Source organism: Cynocephalus volans, chromosome 7, assembly GCF_027409185.1.
Source record: "Cynocephalus volans isolate mCynVol1 chromosome 7, mCynVol1.pri, whole genome shotgun sequence".
In the NCBI taxonomy this organism is placed as follows: domain Eukaryota; kingdom Metazoa; phylum Chordata; class Mammalia; order Dermoptera; family Cynocephalidae; genus Cynocephalus; species Cynocephalus volans.
In genome coordinates, this window is record NC_084466.1 from 119,126,518 (window position 1) to 119,148,021 (window position 21,504).

Here is a 21,504-nt window from a genome sequence, read left to right on the forward strand (position 1 = left end):
TGGGGAACATAGAGCCAGCAAGGAGGGTGGCGTCCTCCTGGGGATGAACACCCTTTGCCTCTAGCAGAACTGTACTCTTTTCTATGGGTGCCATGAAAAATCACACTGATTCCAAAGTCAGACCCTAGGCCCTCCCAGTTGTTTCTTGTACCTCTGATTTCATTTAACTAAATGAAGTCCATCGTTTTTCACACATTTTGCCAGCCCACGTATATTTATTGACTAGCTATATTCCAGGATCTATGTTAGATACCAGTTATGTATACAGTTGAGGAAAATAAAACCCTCCACTCTCAAGTTCACAATTTAGTGGGAGGGATTGTGCTGGGACGCACATCTGTGTTGTGGGGGCCCTATCATGTGTCCTGTCTCTGCAAATTCAGCTGCCTTATTTGTGCAAGGAGGGAATTGGATGGATAGTTCTTGAATCCATGGTCCTGCCTGCAGCAAGCCACTACCTGCAGATAAGGCTTGTATTAGTTTTCTGTCACTGGTAACAGAATACTTGAAATGGGGTAATTTATAAAAAAATCAGAATCAATTTCTTATAGTTTTGGAGGCTTGGAAGTCCATGGTCCAGGGGGCACATCTGGGGTGTGCTTTTTTCTTGGTGGGATCTCTCTGCAGAGTCCCAAGGTGACACAGGGTATCACATGGTGAGAATGGCAAAAGCACATTGACATGCTCACTTGCTTTCCTTGTAAAGCCACCAGTCTGCTCCCTGGTAATCCATTAAACCGTTAACTCATTAATACTTGAATGGATTCATCCATCACGAGAGCATAGTTCTCACAATCCAATCACCTCCGCCAACTTTCAAATACCATATTGGGGATTAAGTTCCAACATGAGCTTGAGGGGACATTCAAACCACAGCAGGGCTAATCACAGCTTAGCCTCACTAACATGGAGGATGTTCATGGATAACATTCAAAGCCAGCATTTCCAAACCATTCCCCATGCCTCCTTAGGCTTGAGATGGTTCTCTCCTCCCCATGAGGGAGGAACAAACATTCAAGGGCAGTATCAGTGAGGTTTATGAGGAGTCAAAAGGGAAGATGAGAAAGACATGCATAAGTCCTGCTAAAAGAGAAAGGAAAGAATGGAATGACTATAAAATAAAAGAGAAAACACACGCACAATCCTTCAGATCTATGAGGCTCATTGAGTTTTATTGAAAAGTTTAAATAAAACCCTTTATATGTTACAAAATAACATTTTTTCTGCCTGCATATATTAATCAGTACCAAGTATTGTTATCACAGCTAAAGTAAATATATAGAAAAACGTATCAATTGTCATTCTGTCCGTTTGACAGTATTGTAAGGAAACAACACTGCAAGAAAAGCACATGTGTATGGGCTTCCTGACAGGGATGCAAAGCAGGCATATATAAAACTAAAAAACCAAACAACTCCCTGAGCTGAACTTTAACATGAAAACATTCACGTTCACATTTCATTCGAGTGAAAATGAACTAGGACACCTCATGGACGACCCCAGGACTCTGGCGTCACATGACCGTCATCACTGAGCTATAGCAGCTGGTTCAGAGAGTACATTAATTAATTAGAGAGTACACTAATTAATTAGACATTCAGTGTGTCAGTCTTCAAGCTATTTAAAACTTTTTTATAATCAGTGCAATTTGTTTTTGAAGACTCTAGCAAATTATTTTGCTTGGCCTGAGCAATTTCAACATTTGCTAAATAACAGTTACCACAGTTAGGTTTGATAAAATTCATTACGGAATCTTCATTACTGGCATAGCTGGGATATTACCAGATTTGACTATGCACCTACAGCCTGAAAACACGAAAAAGTGTGATTTAGATCCCTAAATACAAGATGATTAGACTGGAGAGCCCTTCAAGGCAGGGCGATGGAAACTGAGTACTTTTATACTGAGCTCAAGTTAGTGACAGATTATTAACCACTGAACAACACAGTTTAAAAATTTCAACAAGTGTTAGTTTGCCCCATGTGGGGATAAAAGTCACTACAGTATATTTTAAATTGTAAGAATAAACAGAATGGTTATAGTGACCTTTTTAGTCAGTGATGATGGTTTAGAAAAGCAGCACTATGGTTGAGACACTAGCTCGTATTCAGCCATAATTAAACAAACAAACAAAAAAATAGCTAGTGTGTTTCAAATCCTAATTAGAAAGAAGTAGGCATCTTCAAAGTTATAATATTCTTGGATATAAAAATACATAAGATCTGGGAAAGGAAAACAAGTATTTTACAGAAAGCAAGCAAATGCATTTCACATGACTTGATCATTGATTTGATGGTACATTTTTCAAGTCTGACTTTCACTGATATTTCTTCATTAAAGCAATAATTTCATTATACATCCGCCAAGGAGCATCCAAGCCCCAGATAAAGTCGAGATGCTCCCACTCAGGAATGCGCTCGTGGTACACCAAGTTGGTGATCTGGGTCAGTAAGACATTGATGTCGTTGTCGTCTGCAAGCCTGTCCCGACCTCCACTCCAGACGGCAGTTGGCACAAGCATGTCTTTCACATTATATGTGGGTGGGTAAGTCTACAATAAAAAAGAACCACAGAAAGCTTTGTTGTTGTTGTTTTAATTTTCAAAATCACAATAAACACAATCGCCATTAAACATAGTCTAGTGAGTCTGATCTGACAATCAGACACTAAATTTTGTAGATCACTTTCAGTATACTTTTCAAGTTACCATTACTGGGAGTGGGGGACCAAATCTAACCCACAATGAGAGCATTCTAACTATAATAACTGCTAGTTATGGAGCTACTACCCTACGCTGGGCAAGGTAACAAGTTGTTTATCCCTGGGGAGGAAGGAATTGTTCTCCCCAGGAGTAGATGCAAAATAGATGAACCAAGCACTTGCGAAGAGACGCGCTGGAGTCATACCTTCCTACTTTCTCCCTTTAAGTGCAAGACAAACCATAGAAATGCTCTAAACCTCAGTTTCTTCATAGTTAAGTTGGAGATAAACACATCTATGTCACAGGGACGGGCTAAGATTTAAAGAAAAGAAACACGGGCAGAGTTTCTCACACATTAGTGCGCTTAGCACTCAAAAAATGCTAATTTTATTTAGAGAAAGGAGGCTTAAGCAATGTAATTTGGCCCAGGGCCCACAGCTACCAGGTAGCAGACCTGGGATTATCTGACCACTAAAGTCTAAATAACACATGACAGTGATAGTTCTTATTTAGAGCCGAGGCAAGGACAAAGAGAGCAGGCCCTGTCCACAACACCAACTGCAAAGCTTGGGTTGTTCTGGAATGGACTGAGGGAAGACAAACTCTATCTAGTCAATTCTCCCAAACACTACCCGCAGCACCTGAACCTGTCCAGAATCCTGATAACCCAGGCTGGCTTCCTTGATGAGTATTCAGGGCCCATCTTAATTAAGACTGAAAACTTTACCTGGTTGTAATGAAAATAATTCTTGGCACTGCTTCCCCAGTCATAGGCCTGAAACTTTTGGGATTTAACAGTCTGAAAAGAAGATAATTTGGAAAAAAATTATCTGACACGGAAGTTTGAGATAACATCATAGTTTGCTGGAGTTAGCCACATTCTCAGAAATCAGTTTGATACCAATATCTGGATTTACTCTCCATTTCCAAACCGTTATTTAAAAAAAAAAAAAAGGCATTGTTTTTTTCTCCTTCACTAAACAACTCCATTTCTCATTATATGATTGGAAAGTAGCTATCACGTGACATGAGGAAGCAGTTACAGACATATGCTTTGAATTATGCTGGATCAACAGTTGCTCCCAGTGGATGAACTTTATGGTGATATTTTCCAGGGAAATTTTCATCTTAAACTTTTTCAAAGTGTTAAAGAGGTTACTTAGGAGAGATAAATACATTAACATATATATAATATATATATAACATTTTCTATTTATCACCCTACTTGTCTAGTTATATTATTTGTTCATAGTTTAATAATTTTACTGATTTAACACTTTTTCTTCAGTACTGGCACCAGTATAATCACCAAATTGTACTGTATGTCAACACAATTCTAACTAGCTGGGGAACTAGAACCATGAAATTATTGTATAAATTTAATTTATGCATATTTAGGAGAGTATGATATAAAAATATTAACAAAAAGTCACTGGTTTCTAAAATTTGAAATAATGCCAATTCATATTTTCTCTACACCTCCAAATTAAAAATATGTCAAGAATCAAACCCAAGATTGGTAAGCCAAGTGAACTGGAAACTGTAAGCTTTGGCCACAAGGTGGCACCTGGTAAAAAGAAATACTCAGACGCTCTTCGTCAGAATACATTTGATTTAAACGAAGTTTCAGTTCTTATCAATTGCATAAAATCTACCGTTTGATGTAACAAAAGACAATGTGAGATTAGAAACTACAGGAGAAATGTGTAGTATCTGCTTTTGCCACTGCAAATGACAGATAGTAAATATCTTCAATAAGCAGAACAAAATAAGGATTCACAGAACCTGTTAGTGCATCTGTTCCCTATCTCTAATTGTCAGTGACTATGTACCAACGCAAACTTCTGCCACTATACACAGACATGTTTATCACTTTGTCAAATATGTCTTTCAGCATTTACATAAAGCACCAGGAGTGAGAATAGAATACAAGGAAAAACTTGCCTACAGCTCAGACTGAGCTTCTAAATCTGACTTTTGTGCTCAGAGTCACTTAGAACTTTAAGCTATCCACTTGAAAGGGCATCTCAAAAGGAGGGAAGTGTGAAGATTATTTATAGTAACAAAAACCTGAAAATGAGCTTATGTCCAATAACAGTTAAATACATCATGTTACATCAATATACACAAACAGTATACCACCTTCATAAAAAATAAGTATAATAAAATAGGAAAAGAAAACTGTTTACAAATAATTTTCATAAATATTATATTAAGTGGAAATAGACAGGAAATGAAATTGAATATGCACTATGGTTACATTTCTGTGATAATCATATGCACATAAAGATCAGGAGGAAATGCTTATACTACTAGGATAGATGGTTTTAAGACATTTAAAAATTATTTTTAGGTCTCAAATGGTAATAAAAATATAAATAGATTCAACTTTCCAAAAGTACAATATGTATCAGAAGTGTCAAAGATATGCCTACGCTCTAACCATGAAGTCTACTCTTATGAATATACTATCCTAAGAAAATAATCTGCCTAATGTATAAGAACAGATCTGTAATAAAAGAATATTTATCCTAGGATAGTTTACTATTGCAAAAATACTATCATAACAAGAAAAAATAAAATACAATTCAGGCAACAGAAAACTGTCCTTTACTACAGAGATTTTTAAAACGTAGATACTGATCTGCAAAGGTACATATTTTTTATTATGGTAGAGACTAATTGTCCCCCAGTGCCCATTCTTGCCTTCTTCTTTTCAGTAACAGAATCCCTAATGCTCTTGCTAAGCACATGGCCTGGATAGAAATCACATCCTCAGCTCCCATGAGCAGCTAGACTGTGGCCATACTACTTCACTTCTGAGTTAATAGCCTTCATGCAAAGCCACTGCCCTGGGCTTCCTCTCTCCCACCTTCCTGTGGGTTGCAACAAACACAGAGGTGACCCAGCTTCCCAGGAAGAAGAGGACAGCACCCCATGATGGCAGAGCTCCAGTGTGAAGGGATCCCCCTATCACCAGCCTGGGCCACTGTTCTCTGGACTGTATTATGAGAAAGACACTATTTACTGGATGTATTCTGGTGTCTCTGATACGGCAACTTAGCCTGTACTTAACAAATATGATGCTATTTAATTAAAGAAAAAGTTACTAAAAAAGTATATGTAGTATGATCCTATTTTTGTAATGGTAATGATTATGTCAAAAATTGTAAAATTATACCAAAATATAAATAGTGGTTTTTGCTGGGTGGTAGACCTACAAGAGATTTATTATCTTCCTTCACTCACGTATTTTCTAAAATTTCATAAAACATATATTACATGTATAATAAAAATCATACTGAATGTCCTTGTTACAGTGTTTAAAAAAGCCTATCAGATGTACATTTCGATTTCTGTTGTTGTTGTTGTTGTTTTATAAGCAGTAGCTTTCAAACATCAAAATCATCTGATGTACTTATTAAAATGCAGATCCCAGGGACACATCCCCAGGAATTCAGATTCTCGACAGGTCTTGGGTGTGCCCAAGAATCTGTATTTTTAATAGCACCCTAAGTAGTTCTGACCAGCATTGTAAAGATATATCAGAACTGGCATTCTTCAAAAAGGAACGAGCACCTGGGCTCTGGGCAGGCCTGGAGAGAGTGAGAGAGATAATAAGAGTCTTGGCTCTGGCAATCTCTGAAATTCTTCATGTTTACAAAGAGAATAGAAGGATTTGTAAACTAAATTTAAAAGCCCAGTAAAGAGCTAGGCTTTAGAAGTGTTAGTAAGTGAATGCTAATTGTTTAGACAAAAAGTAAACTTCTGAACGTACAGTGAATTAAATGGCCTTTAGGGGCACCCCAGGCTCATACCACAGGAGCCTTCCACCTCCACACTGCACGGCAGCCCTCGCCTGCCAGCATCCCGCCCCCACCCGCCCTGCCCCTGCTTGGGCAGAAGCCTCTCCCAACAGGCACTGGGGCCGCTTCCAGAAGCCAGGCAGCCCCTGACCCACAGCCCAGAGGAGGGAGAACCAAGAGAAGATCCTATGGAACAGCTGCACAAAGAAGCTATTGTTACTGACAAAGGGATGGCACAGTGACCAGAAGGGCAAAGGGCAAGGCTGCCTTCTGCAGTGAATCTGGGCTCTGGAAATATTCATGAGGCACATTCCAGTGTAGTTAGAATCTAAAGCCACAAGACCACAAGTGGGCCAGAAAGCAATGCTCTGGACCTGAGCGTACAGTCTCTGACCCTGGCCAGCTGCTTGATAAAATGGGCTGGAACAAGAGCAGAAGCCTGGATTGTAGCCGACCCAACAGCTCTACTGCAAACCCAGTGCCCGGGGCAGGCCTGGGACACGGATGGCGGAGCAGCACCTTCTGTAATATGAAATCCAGCAGTCTTAGGACAGCCTTGGTTTCAACATTCTCGAGGGCTCTTGAGAGCCCAGGTCTGGTGGTCATTTGTACTTGGATGAGGCATGCGGTGTCCCACGCGTGGCTACTGGCGGTCACCACGCTGGGGGGAGCTCAGCACCTGCCTTCAGCCCGGCTCACTTATCCTCCAGGCTTCTCTGGGAGTGCACTAACTCCTGAGGTGACACACACTGGGCCTTTTTGAGAAATGCCCGGGTAAGATGTTCCAGGCATACTCAAAAATGTGGGGGAATTTTAGTGGCAGGGTATATGAAGAAAACAAGTGACTATAAATAGAAATGTAACTGAGGAGAAAAGCGGAGACCTGAACGGAGAGCATGTGAACTGGAGGATTTCTGGAGGTTTGGGGGCATGCCGTGAGTGGTACGGGTGTGCTGCCCAGTGTGTGAGGAACCACCTGCACTCCACATGTGCCCCTTCTAAGCCACAGCAAACTCTGGCACCGAGGGACTGACATTTATCATTTAGCCTTCTGGTCACTGCAGTGAGCTCCGAGCCTCAAGTCAGCTCCTTGCTGTTTCCTTAGAGATGAACCTCAGGGAGAAGTGAACTACTGTACTTCCCACAGACAGGGTTCCTGGGGCAACTTAGGAAGGAGACTAAAGCGTTGGGATGTCCCAGATGATTGACTCATAAACCTGGATGGGCAGAAGAACCCACTGGGAAGATTTTTTAAAAATACAGATTCTCAGGAATAAAAAGGAAGGAACAACTGACATACACAATGTGTATGAATCTCAAAATAATTATGCTGAGTGGAGGAAGCCAGACAAAAAAAAAGTATATGCTACATGATTGTACATACAGAAAATGCTAGAAAATGCAAACTAACCTATAGTGACAGAAAGCAGATCAGCCGTTGCTTGGAGATGGAGGGGGAGGGGTGGAGAGGAAGGTGTTATAAAGGGGCAGGAGGGAATATTTGGGGTGATATGTTCACTATCTTGATGGTGGTGTTGGCTTCACAAGTGTATATAAATGTCAAAATATGTCAAATTGCACACTTTAAATAAATAGTGTATGTCACTTATACCTCAATACAGTTATTTTAAAAAATAATAAAAGTACAGATTCTCTAACCCAAATAAATGGGACACAGGAGTCCCATTTCTTTTTCTTTAAAAAGAAAAAGCCTTGTTTGCAGCCAGTCCAACAGTTCTATGACAAATCCAATTCACATTACTTCTCTTAAGCAATATTGTATTAAAGGACATACTTTTAAAAGCAATTCAGTGATTCTGATACAAGCAGAATCAAGTTTGCAAGCAAGTTTGGAAATTACTATCCAAGACACCTATAGCGTCTCGGTTTAGAGCTTAATCGGTGAGTCATTTCAAATTTAAAAATAAGTTACCTGAAAAAATATTGTACAAAAATATGTTCTGATGTGGAAATAAGTCCCTGACATGTTGTCAGAGGGAAAAAGAACAGCAAATTGTAAAACAGTAAGAGAAAATAAAATCTATTTTTACCTCCACTATTTCTGTCTATAGCTTTAATCACTCTTTTCTTAAATGATATGCAGCGAGAGATATAGAGTAGAATGCAGACACATTTCCTACCTCTGTTAGGGTTATAGAATAATATACACCTTAAGATAATTTAAATTATTTTTTGCATATATGTAACTTCTAAATTTTCTAGAAAGAATATGCATTACGTATGTGATAAAACAATCAAAACTATATTTTAAGTTAAAGATGCCCATTCTTGTCCATGATTGATTTAACTCGTTTATCCACTGATGTTCTAGGCATGCTGTGTTCATGCGTTAGTGTTGAAATAGCAGTTTCTACTTCCAAAGCTGCTCTAAAATCATGCTTTATAAAGCAAAACAGAAATAAATCTGGGACTCAATGAAAAACAGACAGAGGAGAGGGGAGAGGATGGAAGGTAATCAATCTGAGACTCAAAAAGGGAAGGGATGGAAAGGGGTGAGGAGAGGAGACATGAGGAGGGAAGAGAAAGGGAGAGGGGAAAAGAACAAAGTCAACCCCAATAGCTGTTTGGTGAACCTATGAAGGATAACAAAAGCAGCACAAAGAGAGTGACAGGGCCCCAGAAGTCTGGGGAAGGAAAATGGGTCAGACTGTAAGCAGACTATCTTTATATTTAGGAAGTGTTTGCAGAAAGGCGCTTCATGAAATGCACAGACCTTCCTAACGCTGATTTTCCACCAACCCCAACTTCACCGCTGGAATGCCTACCTGGCTCCAGTGTAGCATGTTTTGCACAGAAGTTCCAGCAGGACAGTGTGTTGTATACACATCCACTCTAGACTGCAAAATAAATATGTTGAAATAAAGAATAAAGTTAGTGTTAAGGTGGCATTGATAACAAACATTTTATTTTGCCCTTCAAAGCATTATAAACTACAGAGCCATGATCTCAAATAAATGAGATCAGGGGTCAGGAAAAAATTCTTTGACCATAAATATATCCTATAAAAATATGTACAAACTTACATGGGAAATGCAACAATATAGTAAATGTGGGGCTGTACAGGTTGAGATTACAGTTCATTTTTATTTTCTTCTTCATGATTTCCTGAATTTCCAAAAAAATTATATAACAATCACATCTTGCTTTAATCATCAGAAGAAAAATTAATATAGCTTTTAAAAGTTCCATAGTCTTCATTCCAGAATTTCAAAATCTGTTTTCAAAATGCAACATTATAAACTACAAATATATTTAGAAACACTATCATATTGCTGAGCAAGGATTTACATTTTATAAAACAAATAAATACACATATATACACACACGTGTATTGTGCGTGTGTGTGCATATATACACACACACGAATATGTAATCACATGTGAGTTTACTTCAAAAAGTTTGTGGAAAACAGAATTCAAAGATAATATGACTCTTCCATGAATTGTTTGAAGACTCTGCATGTATACATACACATTTTGTGTGTGTGTGTAAATGGCCATACCAAATAAAACACGCTTATAGTAATTTTTTTAAAAAGAAACAAATCATTAGCAACAAATAGAGGACAGCAGCAGATGCTGTTCTGGGCCAAAGTTGATTCTTGTGCCTCTTAAATGAAAGATCCTCTAGAGCTCTGAAGAGGCCGTTCCTGCCTCTCCCACACCACCCAACACAAACAAGCACATTCACAGAGAAGAGGAAATCACTGAGAGTTTAAATCAAGTCTTACGATGAACATACATACCATATTTAAATTTCTCTCATTAAATCCACACAGAATGAAAAGGAGATTTCCACAAAGCTCCTTCATAATGACATGAGTGCACACATGGGTGCCCAGCCACTTCAAAACCCAATTCTGGGGAAAAAATGCTTTGTCCCCAAATATGTCCTGCAGAACAAAAAGAAAACCAAGAGTATCTCAGCATTTCATTCTGGTACGCAGGCCTCCATGACCCATCTCGGAAGCCAAGACGCACATCCAGTTTCCACACACACAGCCTCGGAGGAGCAAAATCGCACCCAGTGGACATTCAAACTAGGACACTACACGATAAGTTTACTGAGACAAAATCACACATTACAGAGGTGTATTTAAATTCTAAAAATGAAGAGAAGGAGGCAGAAAATCAAATAAGCTCACAGCAGACTTCTACAATGGGAAAGAGCTTTAATGATCACTCAACTCGGGGCCATCCCCAAATACTTTTCATCTGACTCTGAAGATCAGCAATGGCTGCTGAGGGTGCACACAGCGAATTTGATGCTACTGGCCGGTAGGCCACATCCAGCCCACTGCCTCCTGTTGCATTTTTTTTTTTAACTTTTTTTAAATTGTGATAGAACATGTGATAGCATAAAACTGATCATTTTAACCATTTTTAAGTGTTCGACTCAGTGGCACTAAGTACATTCTCATTGTTACGCAACTATCACCACTACCTATCTCCAGAACTTTTTCATCTTCTAAATTAAAACTCTGCACCCATTAAAGAGTAAGTCCCCATTCCTCTCTCCCCCAGCACTGCTTGTTTTCATAAATAAAGAACACAGCCACACTCACCTAATTACGTGTTATCTCTAGCTGCTTTCATTACAACAGTGACCAGATGGCCCACAAAGCCAAATATATTTACTATCTGGCCCTTTACAGAAAAAGTTTTCCACCCCCTGGACTACATCATTCCTAACCAATGGTCACTGAACCTGTGCTCAAGTACTCCTGGGGCAATCACTACATACTCACAGCACATCTGCACATGCTTGTGCAATAGGATATGGGAAAAAGATCTTCCTTATAGTGAACCCAAATCTGTACCATTATAATTTACACTCTTTCTCATATCTACGCTCTGGAGGGACAAGCAGAAATGAAAATCCCCAAATGCCTACAATGGTAGTTGTATGGCTTAAATTGTCTCTCCACCAAAAAAACAAACCAAAAAACCCAAAAAAACTGTGTGTGTGTGTGTGTGTGTGTGTGTGTGTGTATATGTTGAAGTCCTAACCCCCGGTATCTCAGAATAACCTTATTTGGAGATAGGGTCTTTATTAAAGTAATCAAGTTAAAATTAGGCTGGGTCTGCCTGCAATATGACTGGTGTCCTTAGAGAAAGGGGATATTTGGACACAGAGACAAACACACACCCAGGCAGAACACTGTGCAAAGATGAAGGCAGAAATAGGGTGATACTTCCACAAGCAAGAAACACCAAGGACCGTCAGCAAACCACCAGAAGCTAGGGTGAGGCATGGAGCCGATTCTTCCTTGCAGCCATAGCAGACTGATACAGCCAGGCATGTAAATATAAATGAGTAAAACTGTAAATGGAAAAGGCCACCCTGCCTCAGAGCTGATGACCAGGGAGTGATGGGAGCTGTGGTGAACTGGAAGCTTATGCTCAGCCCGACACATACAACTGCTGCTTGTTCTGGCATCTCACTAATCCATAGGATATGGAGCACAGCTTTTTCCCCTGCCACCCCCAAAATAAACAGTTATCAAGATTGCAATGTTAAATATCCCACTTTTTAAGAGGTGCAACTAATTTGAATTTATAACATTGTATGGGCCATATTCAACACTTCTTCCAGTAAATTTGGCCTGTACATAGGCAGCCTGTGATCTCTGGCAAAATCGGTCTTGCATAAGACAACTAATCAATATCAAAAGACAGATACCAGGTCTCCTTGAATGTTCCTCTTCTCCAGACTCATCACACTAGAATTTGATGAGTAGAACCAGGAAGTAAATACCACATGTAGAGAAGGTCATGTGACTTGAGAAGACATCATGTTAAAACTCATGGCTTTGAGTCTACATAATGGTCACATGAGACAATTACACATATTTTTTAAGCTCTCTAACTAAAATGAAGTTAACAGAATGATGCATCACTGACCTAAATCACAATAAACCAAACTTTCCTTCTGACTGACAAAGGATGTGAAGTTGACCTTGTACTTCAGAACTGCTACCCAAACACTACTGCGGCAAACTTCACTGAAAAGTATGCCAACGCAGCACAGCATATACTTGTACAGGTAAAGAAAAATTTACCTTATACATTTATAGGGCTGCTCAGATCAACTTTGATATCTTTATAATTTATACCTTTGTATTTTGAGAAGGGATTAGAGGGGACACTCTGCCTTCACAGAAGCAACATATATTTTTCAGAGCAGCTAATTCAAAAGTTTTGTAAACATTTATTCATTCACTTTCTTACCCTCTCCGTGTACTACAAAGCACAGTTGTCTTGGACAGTGATTCCCAAATACAAGACTATTTAGCCTACCTCAGAAATCACATAGGGTGTTGTACGAAAACACGGATCTCTAGATCCCACCCCAGATTTTACAAAACATCATTTCCGAGGTGGGGTGAGGGGCAGGAGAGGGGAGCCAGAGTTTGTACTTTTGGAGCTACTAAATCATAATCTCCAAGGATTAAATTAAATTAAAGGCACACAGTCCTATGACACAGCAATTTCACTTCTCTATACCCACCCTACAGATATATCCCCAAAAGGGCAAAAAGATGTAGCAATAGCGAACTAGCAACAACCTAAACGTCTACCATAGAAGTCTGGTTAAATAAACAGTAGTTTCTTATAATCAAAAACTTAGTATGCAGAAATTTTTAAAATGTGGTAGAGTTTTACATACTAACATAACAGCTCTCTGAGACTGAAAAATGCAATCTGTTAATAATAAATCTGAACAATTTATATAGTTGGATCCATCTACATTAAAACAAAACAATGCAAGAAAATTTCACTCAGTACATACAAGGGCTCTTCAAAAAGTTCATGGAAAGATTAGTATTATCTTTTAATCCCATTTTTCTATGAATTTTTTGAAGTACCCTCATATACATGTACATAAATTCACACAAGGTCTATAGGAAAAGTCCCCAAACTGAGCATTGTGTTTAATTTTGAGAAAGGCACCAGGAGAAGCCTTGGTAGTTGAGGAGTACTTTATTTGTACTCCTGTATCTGTGAACTGTTTATAATGAAAATCAATGTTTCTATTACCCAAGGCATTAAAATAAAATTTGGTCAGAGGGGGCCCCACCTTATCTGCATGTTCTGGTCACTGGTGCAGTGAATCCCAGCTCATGTGAGAGTCAGGTTTTGAGATCATAGTCTATATTTCCTGCAAACACCTTTTAAGTGGTCCATGAAGTATATTATACCTGATTTTATGTATATATTTCTGTACAGGATTTCATATGTGTGTATGTAAGTGCATAATACATAAAACATACATAATGTTCACATAATGGACCATTTGCCTTAGCTAGCTTAAAACTCCTTCTCATGAATGCTCTTTCCTCCTTGAACAGAGCTTGGGGTTGCATAGCTTCAAGGTCAGTCCCAATGAAGTTGCTGACTTGTGTTTAGGGTCCATATTACAAAATATAATAACACCAGTATCTTTAGATCACGCACAATGTGGGTAGGGATGAACATGTGGGAACGGCACATTTCCCATACCCCATATCTTGCCTAAAGCTGTGCATGGGCTCACCTTGTGGAATAAAGGGCAACTCCTCCATGAATGTTTATATTATTTTCTCACAGGCAACCAGGTGAGCAACAGAGCCAGCTGCCCTGGGTCCTGAGACAGGAGCTGAGGGCCAGTCTCCTCTCACCACCTCCCGCCACCCCATCCCACAACAACATCTTTGAATGTACTCATTAGCCACATGTGTTTCTTTGGGGGTGGGGTGTGTGTGTGTGTGTGTGTGTGTGACTTATCTGCTCATGTCCTTCACCAAATTTCTCCTTAGGTTTTTCTAACTCATTTTAAGGGTTCTCTTTGTATTAAGGATGTTCATTTTGGGGTGTTAAATTCATTCCTTATCAATTGACTTTAAATTTAATTTGTGATGTTTTCCTTTGTTTCTATGTTGAGAAAATAATTTTCTATCTATCTAAACATTAAATTAAAATAAATAAATAAATAAAATTATTTTCTTATAGATCTTCTTGTGCTCTCATTGTGATTTGCGGTGGGCAGAGAGCTGGGTTGACTTACGTTAGCCCTGAGTGCATGTGGCTGCACTGCACAGTTAACCATCTACTCCCCCCAACAGGCTTGGATCTGGAAGCAGGGGTGAAGGAGGAGAGAAAAACCCACTGCTCCACTGATGGCAAAACTCAGAGGAGGAAGGCACAGATTCTCCCTCCAATGGGCAATTATTCAGATCGGAAGAGGAAATTTGTTGGGAGAGAAAAGGGTGGGGAGATCCAAGTACCTTAAAGAGAAGATCTGGAAATCGTCCTAATTTGGCTAGAGGGCTAGCACAGAACTCGACTGAAACCACGGGAGCCAGGGCAAAATACATTTTAATCCTTTTGGCCAGCTCAGGGATCTGTGAAAATGCTATAAAACCTGTGGGAACAAGAAGAAAACAGGAATTCCACCTTCTGGGACGTCCTTCTCAGGGAAGGCGAGGGCGGTCACTCACGACGCCCTCTAGACGCAGCCTGAGAACCACGCAAGCAACGCGGCCCTCAGGAGGCAGAACGCTTGAAATGGGGCCCTCTGACCTTCCGAGTGGGCAAACACTGCGTTTGATTAAACTAGTAAATCAAGTATTACTTAAAGTGCTTGTTCCAAATCTCAACCTAGATATGCACTGGAAGAAATCCTGGTTGGGAGAACCAGACGATCTTCCCTGTTCCTTCAACAGTGTGAACCTTAGGCCTGTATTCCTAACGGCTGGCCTCAGCCCATCTTTATCCCCACCTCCCGCCTCCACCCCTCCCTCCATCCCTAGGAGCAATTCACAGATGTAAGGACTTGGGCCAGCCCGTGGCTCACTCGGGAGAGTGTGGTGCTGATAACACCAAGGCCACGGGTTCGGATCCCATATAGGGATGGCCGGTTGCTCACTGGGTGAGCGTGGTGCTGACAACACCAAGTCAAGGGTTAAGATCCCCTTACCGGTCATCTTTTAAAAAAAAAAAAAAAACAGATGTAAGGACTCAAAAGGAACTCATGTTTAGAATCCCCTACCTTTAAAATATCTTTCAGCCCTCTCTCAGGGCTTGCTACTCTTGCCAGTTGGCCTCAGAATGTCACTTAAGAAAGCAGTGGGGCAAAGGACACATGTGGGCAAGCCGTGAAAGAAGAAACACAAATGAAGAAAAACGCCCAACTCCATTTTTCTGAGGGTGAAGCAATTTAACCATATATATCAAGATGCTTAAAAGCATTCCCATCTTTCATATAGTAATTCTCCTGGAAATGTATTCTAAGGAGATCACGTGACATGAACACAAAGGTGTTAGTCACAGTAAACACTAAAAGGGAGAATGAAATAAATTATGGGACAGGTCCCTGGACCCTAATTAGAGAAACTCTTGCTTATGAGAATTATGGGCAATTTTTATTTTCTTTGAACTTTGCTAAATTTTCTATTTTTTTTTATAATGAATATTATTTTTATAATCATTATAACATGAAAATGCACATAGCTTTTTAAAACTGTAAAGTGTAATTGTCATCCTTGTGGTTAGTTATTCCACTTAACTTTAAAAGTCATTACATTTTCTAGTTTTCTTCTTAAAAGTCTCTGAACTTAGAGAACTTCTTGTTTTCTGCCCTCTCACATGCCCATATTGCTTATTTGGGAAAATATATATAGGATGTGGCTTACATTAATTCTTTCAATTTCAAGAGAACAAATACCAGGTTTTTCCATTTATATTAAAGTCTGAATTTCTATAGAAGACTAAATATTACCAAAATTCTTTGCCCTATTATTTCTGCTTGGCATTAAACAAACACACACACACAAAAAAACTACTGTATTTAAACTAACATTATTTTTTTACATTTCACTTTTAAGAACAAATGCAAATTCTGTAATAAAGACATTATATCAACTTCCAATCTTTATTACATACAAACCTATAGTGGTGCCTTGAGAATGACCCACGTAAAACACTTGTTTTTGGCCAGTTTTATTCAGAATGAAGTTAACTGAGGCTGGTAGGTCATATTTTGCCATCTCGTCATAACTGTAATCCAAAAAAGGGGACTCATTCATTAAAACAGTAGATAAAACAGAAAAGCACACAAATACAAAGTGAGCAGCTTGATGAGTTATCAAGAACTGAACACAGCTGGGTAAGCCAGCACTGAGTTCAGGAAACTGAACATTGTCAGGACCACAGAAGACCCCTTAGGCTCCCTTCCAGTCATCCCTCCCAAAGGTAACATCATCTTGAATTTTCACACTATAAGTTAGTTTCACCTATTTTTCCATAAGTGGGATCATACCTGGCTTCATCATGCTGGTGCATGGAGCTGTAGGTTGTTCATTCTTGTTCCATTGTGTACATATACCACTCTTTATTTGTCCACTCAATGCTGACATGCATTTGGATAGTTTCTAGTTTTTCACTATTACAAATAGTATGACAATAAACATATTCTTCTACATGCCTTTTGGTAAAAGCTCTCATTCATTCTTGTGCATCATGTCCTTAGGGAGGCTCTGGTTTTACAAATGAGAAGCAAGCCTGGGGCGTCCATAGTGCTGACCTTCCTGAATACCTGTCACCAAGACATAGCCCTGGACCCAGCTGTGTGGATGGGTGCACATGTGTGTGTTCATCGTCAGGAGATAGACGACCAACTGTTACCAAAAACAATGTGCCGGGTTCTGTGCAGGCTCTTTCCCTCTGCCCTCTCCTCTAAGCCCCTAATGACCTTATGAGGTAGGTATTTATTATCTCCATTCTACAAATGAAGTCACTGAGACACACAGGGTTTATGTAACATGCCCAATGTCATACGGTAATTAATCGGTAGAATCAGAAGTAAGAGAGAGAAGAGGAGCATTTCTGGAAAGAATAAAGGGAACATTTGGAATATGTGTTTCTGAAGGAGGGAGGAAGGTATGGGCATTTACCCAGCAGCTTCCACACCATCAAGAATGCCAAAACAACTCAGGAATTCTTAATTCTTAGAATAATCTAATTCTTAAAATAATCATTGACTTACAATTTATGTTACTGCTAGTTATTAAATTCCCAGCAAGGTTTAAAACCTTTCAAGAGACATCAGTTTCCCCACTTGTTTGATTTCTATCTGCTTCTTCTGCTGAAATCCCCATGTGTCCTCACGAAGGGTACTAAGGAAATAGACCCACGTCGTACTCCATTCAAACATACCTGAAAGCCCAGAACTCATCTTGGTCTACGGAGAGGGTCTTATGTTTCCGAGACCAGGTGTTTCCCCTGCTGTTCCCCATCCACACATCGAAACCAGCATCGGCAAGAATGAAGCCCAGGCTGCTATTGGCAAGGTTTGTGACCCAGTTACTGGCATCTGCCAGCAAGCCATGCTGCAGAAAGACAACTGGTTTGGGACCTGAAAAACATTCATGTTTAGGAAGTAGAAGCACCAAGCTTCAAAACAAACTCATTATCTTGCCAAACAAATAATTCTTAAAAGATCCCAAAGCAAATAATAAATAGAAACGAATTAAAATATTGAGATAGCAATGTACTACTATATAATGTAAGTAAAGGATTTTTTTAAAAAAACAGTGCTGGCAAGGTAGCCACAAAACTGGACTATTTCAGCAGGTCTAATAACGAGGCATAATGACTTAACCATCAAAAACAATTTTTATTATATTCTTAAGAACTTACAAAGTGTTTCTACAACTTGCTTCAGTAATTGCATTTCTCACAATGATTTCTAATAAAATAAACCAAAAGGAAAAAAAAAAAAAAAAAAAGACCACACACAACATGATACCACACTATACACCTGTTAGCATGGCCAAAATCAAAAAACAGTGACAATACCGACTGTTGGATAGAGTATAAAGCAACAAGAACTCTCACTCACTGCTGGTGGGAATGCGAAATGGTACAGGCACCTTGGTAGAGAGTTTGGTAGTTTCTTAAAAAACTAAACATACCCTTACCATATAATCCTGCAATCATGCTCCCTGGTGTTTTACCCAAAGGAGCCGAAAACTTACAAAACCCTGTACATGAATGTTTATAGCAGCTTTATTCATAATTGCCAAAATTTGGAAATAACCAAGACATCCTTCAGTAGGGGAACAGATAAACAAACTGCGGTACATCCAGACAAAGCACTGTTATTCAGCCCTGAAAGGAAATGAGCTATCAAGCTATGAAAACACATGGAGGAAACTTAAACGCAGATTACTAAGTGACAAACCTAATCTGAAAAGGCTGCATTCTATATGACATTCTGGAAAAAGCAAAATTAGAGAGACAGTAAAAGGATCAGTGGATGTCAGGGCTTCAGGGAGAGAAAGGGATGAATAGGCGGAACACAGGAAGTTTAGGGCAGTGAAACTATTCTGTACTATAATGGTGGAAACATGTCATCACACATTTGTCCAAACCCATAGAATGTGCAATACCACGCGTGAGCCCTAATGTAAACTACAGACTTTGGGTGATGATGACGTGTCAATGTAGGCTCATCAATTGTAACAAATACACCACTCTGGTGGGGGATGTTCATAAAGGGGAAGCTGTGTGTATGTGGGGGCACGAAGTACATAGGACATCTGCATACCTTCTACTCAATTTGCTGTGAAGTTAAAATTGCTCTAAAAAAAATTAAGTCTAAAAAAAAAATTAAGTTGAATAAAAAAGTTAAATAAAAAATATTTCACACAAATTCATAAATATATGTGTGTGTGTACAAATTTATGTTCTACTGTACCTGAGACAGTGATAGAGCAGGAAAAAAAAAACAAAAAAAAAAACTTGGGAGCCAAAAAACCTGACCTCAAGCTGCTTACATAATTCTGAGATCACTGAGTTATTCATTAAAGAAACCTGTATTGAGCACCAACTATCTGCCAGGCATTTTTCTCAGCACTGAGGACACAGCAGAGAACAAAAACAAGAGGGAAACAAAACATCTTCATGGCGCTGATATTATACTGACTGTGAGTTTTAGGGTCTGACAAACCTGGGTTCAACTCTGACCTCTCCAAGTTCTGATGTGACACCTTGGGCAAGGTATTTAAACATCCCCTGAAATTTATATCATCCTCATAGAGTGGAAATGATAATATAGGGAGTAATGAGATGTGAGATAGTATACAAAAAGTTTGTAGCAGAGTGTCTGACACACTGTTCAATATACATCAGCTCCTATGATTAAGTTGCTTGACCAGTCTGAGTCTCAGCTCCATGGATAACAGATGAGAGAGAGAAATGGATGAGATAATTGTCTAGAATAGTGACTGACACATACACCAGAGTGAGCAAATAAGAGCTCCCTTTGCCTTCTGCCCATTCTTGATAACAGTGAAACACAGGAAATAAGTTAATTGCCAAGTGGTCAAATAAATAATTGCAATCCACTGGGTACAATAATTAAGCCATCAACAATGACAAGGACTATAATAGCACAGAAAAGCTTATAACATAGCTTTGAAAAGGAAAAAAAAGCAAAAATTAAAAAAAATACAAAATTATAGACTACTCTCAACTACAGCTATGTAAAAATAGTGGATGCCAATGAGAAAGAGTGTAAACTATCAAGGAAAAATGGGAAGGAAGAACTGTCTGGATGGTGAGACTAGAAGTGAACTGACAAATTTGTATTTCTGCTAATGATCTTACATAGATTTGGTAATTATTAAATGACTAAGTTGTTTTTAAATGACTGTTTCTCTGATGAAGGTAGTCTGTATCGACAACTCTGGGAGGCACTGTTCACATACATGACAACATAAATGGTATTCCCTAGAGCTGTGCAGTGTGGTGGTACTGCTTCCTTCACGTTGTTAAAACAGGGGATCCCAGGGCCGAGCCCGTGGCGCACTTGGTAGAGTGCTGCGCTGGCAGCGCGGTGACGCTCCCGCCGCGGGTTCGGATCCTATATAGGACTGACCGGTGCACTCACTGGCTGAGTGCCGGTCACGAAAAAACGACAAAAAAAAAAAAAAAAAAAAAAAAAAACAGGGGATCCCAAGCCAAGAGTCCAAAATGACTCCTGTGATTTTTTTAATCACAAAGTAGCCCTCTGCAATGCCAGGGCCACAGGGGTGACCTTCTACCCACAGGTGGAGAACAGAAAGCAAATAGGCCAAGATTGGGGCTGCTTGCTGTCCTCATCTTTGCCTGCAGATGTTCATTTCAATGCCACATTAACAAGGCTGAATTTACTGTGAAGGTTCTATGTACAGGCACTGTGGCAGACACAGTGTCTCAGGAGTAGGCTCCTTGCCTTCAATGAAGAAGATCGTAATTCTCCTGAGGAAATACGAAAAATAATCATAAAAAGTTAAAAATTATAAACTTCAGCATGAGTGACTATAATAATGACCAAAATTCATTCATCACTAAGCTGTAGCTGATAAAATGTGTTTTAAACAATAGTTCCTCCAAAGCAGGACTGCATCACTGGACAGCTAGAGCAGGTATCATCGTCCAGTGGTAACTGTACAGTGCAGTGTGGCAGGTGGCTGGGAGTCATGCAACGTGCAATATGGTGGCTCTACTGATGGCAAGTTCACATTTTCTAGAAAGAGGGGCTTCCCTGCTCATGCTATAGTTCCCTTGGTACATTAAAGGGACATGCTTTCACCCATCAAAGGTACTTTGGAGCAGGGCCACGAGGAAGACAACTTGACCTTAAAAGACCAGGAGAAGGATGCCCTGCAGTCAGGCCATCTCTAACATCAATCACGGCAACAGTCTTCTCTCTGGAATGGGGCGTCAGACTGAGGCAGAGGGAAAGCAGTGCAGGTGGCCAGCTTCCTCAGCGCTTGCTCCAATCTGTGCCTCTTTAGTTAACATCTTCTGGAAACCCTGAGGCTGCCTAGTCCACTCCTCAGGGAGAGTGCTTTGAGAGGGGCAGGAATGGTTTGGAAGTGGAAAGGACACTGAGGGAGGGATACCTGGGAGAGGAGGAGGAGGATGTGAGGCGCAGCCAGGCCAGGACTG

The 21,504-nt window shown here is 39.7% G+C and overlaps 1 protein-coding gene across 1 annotated transcript in view; it reads right to left on the reverse strand.

The window, feature by feature from the left end:
- Nucleotides 1–1,198: 1,198 nt before the first annotated feature.
- The window catches only part of LIPA (lipase A, lysosomal acid type), a 37,913-nt gene continuing 17,607 nt past the window's right edge, over nucleotides 1,199–21,504 (reverse strand). The window contains exons 4-10 of the mRNA XM_063102236.1: nucleotides 17,725–17,923; nucleotides 16,457–16,566; nucleotides 14,796–14,932; nucleotides 10,275–10,421; nucleotides 9,295–9,366; nucleotides 3,430–3,501; nucleotides 1,199–2,552 (exon numbers count right to left, since the gene is read on the reverse strand). Of these exons, the coding sequence (XP_062958306.1) occupies nucleotides 2,319–2,552; nucleotides 3,430–3,501; nucleotides 9,295–9,366; nucleotides 10,275–10,421; nucleotides 14,796–14,932; nucleotides 16,457–16,566; nucleotides 17,725–17,923 (971 nt within the window). The 3' untranslated portion in view covers nucleotides 1,199–2,318. The remainder of the gene's footprint in view (nucleotides 2,553–3,429; nucleotides 3,502–9,294; nucleotides 9,367–10,274; nucleotides 10,422–14,795; nucleotides 14,933–16,456; nucleotides 16,567–17,724; nucleotides 17,924–21,504) is intronic.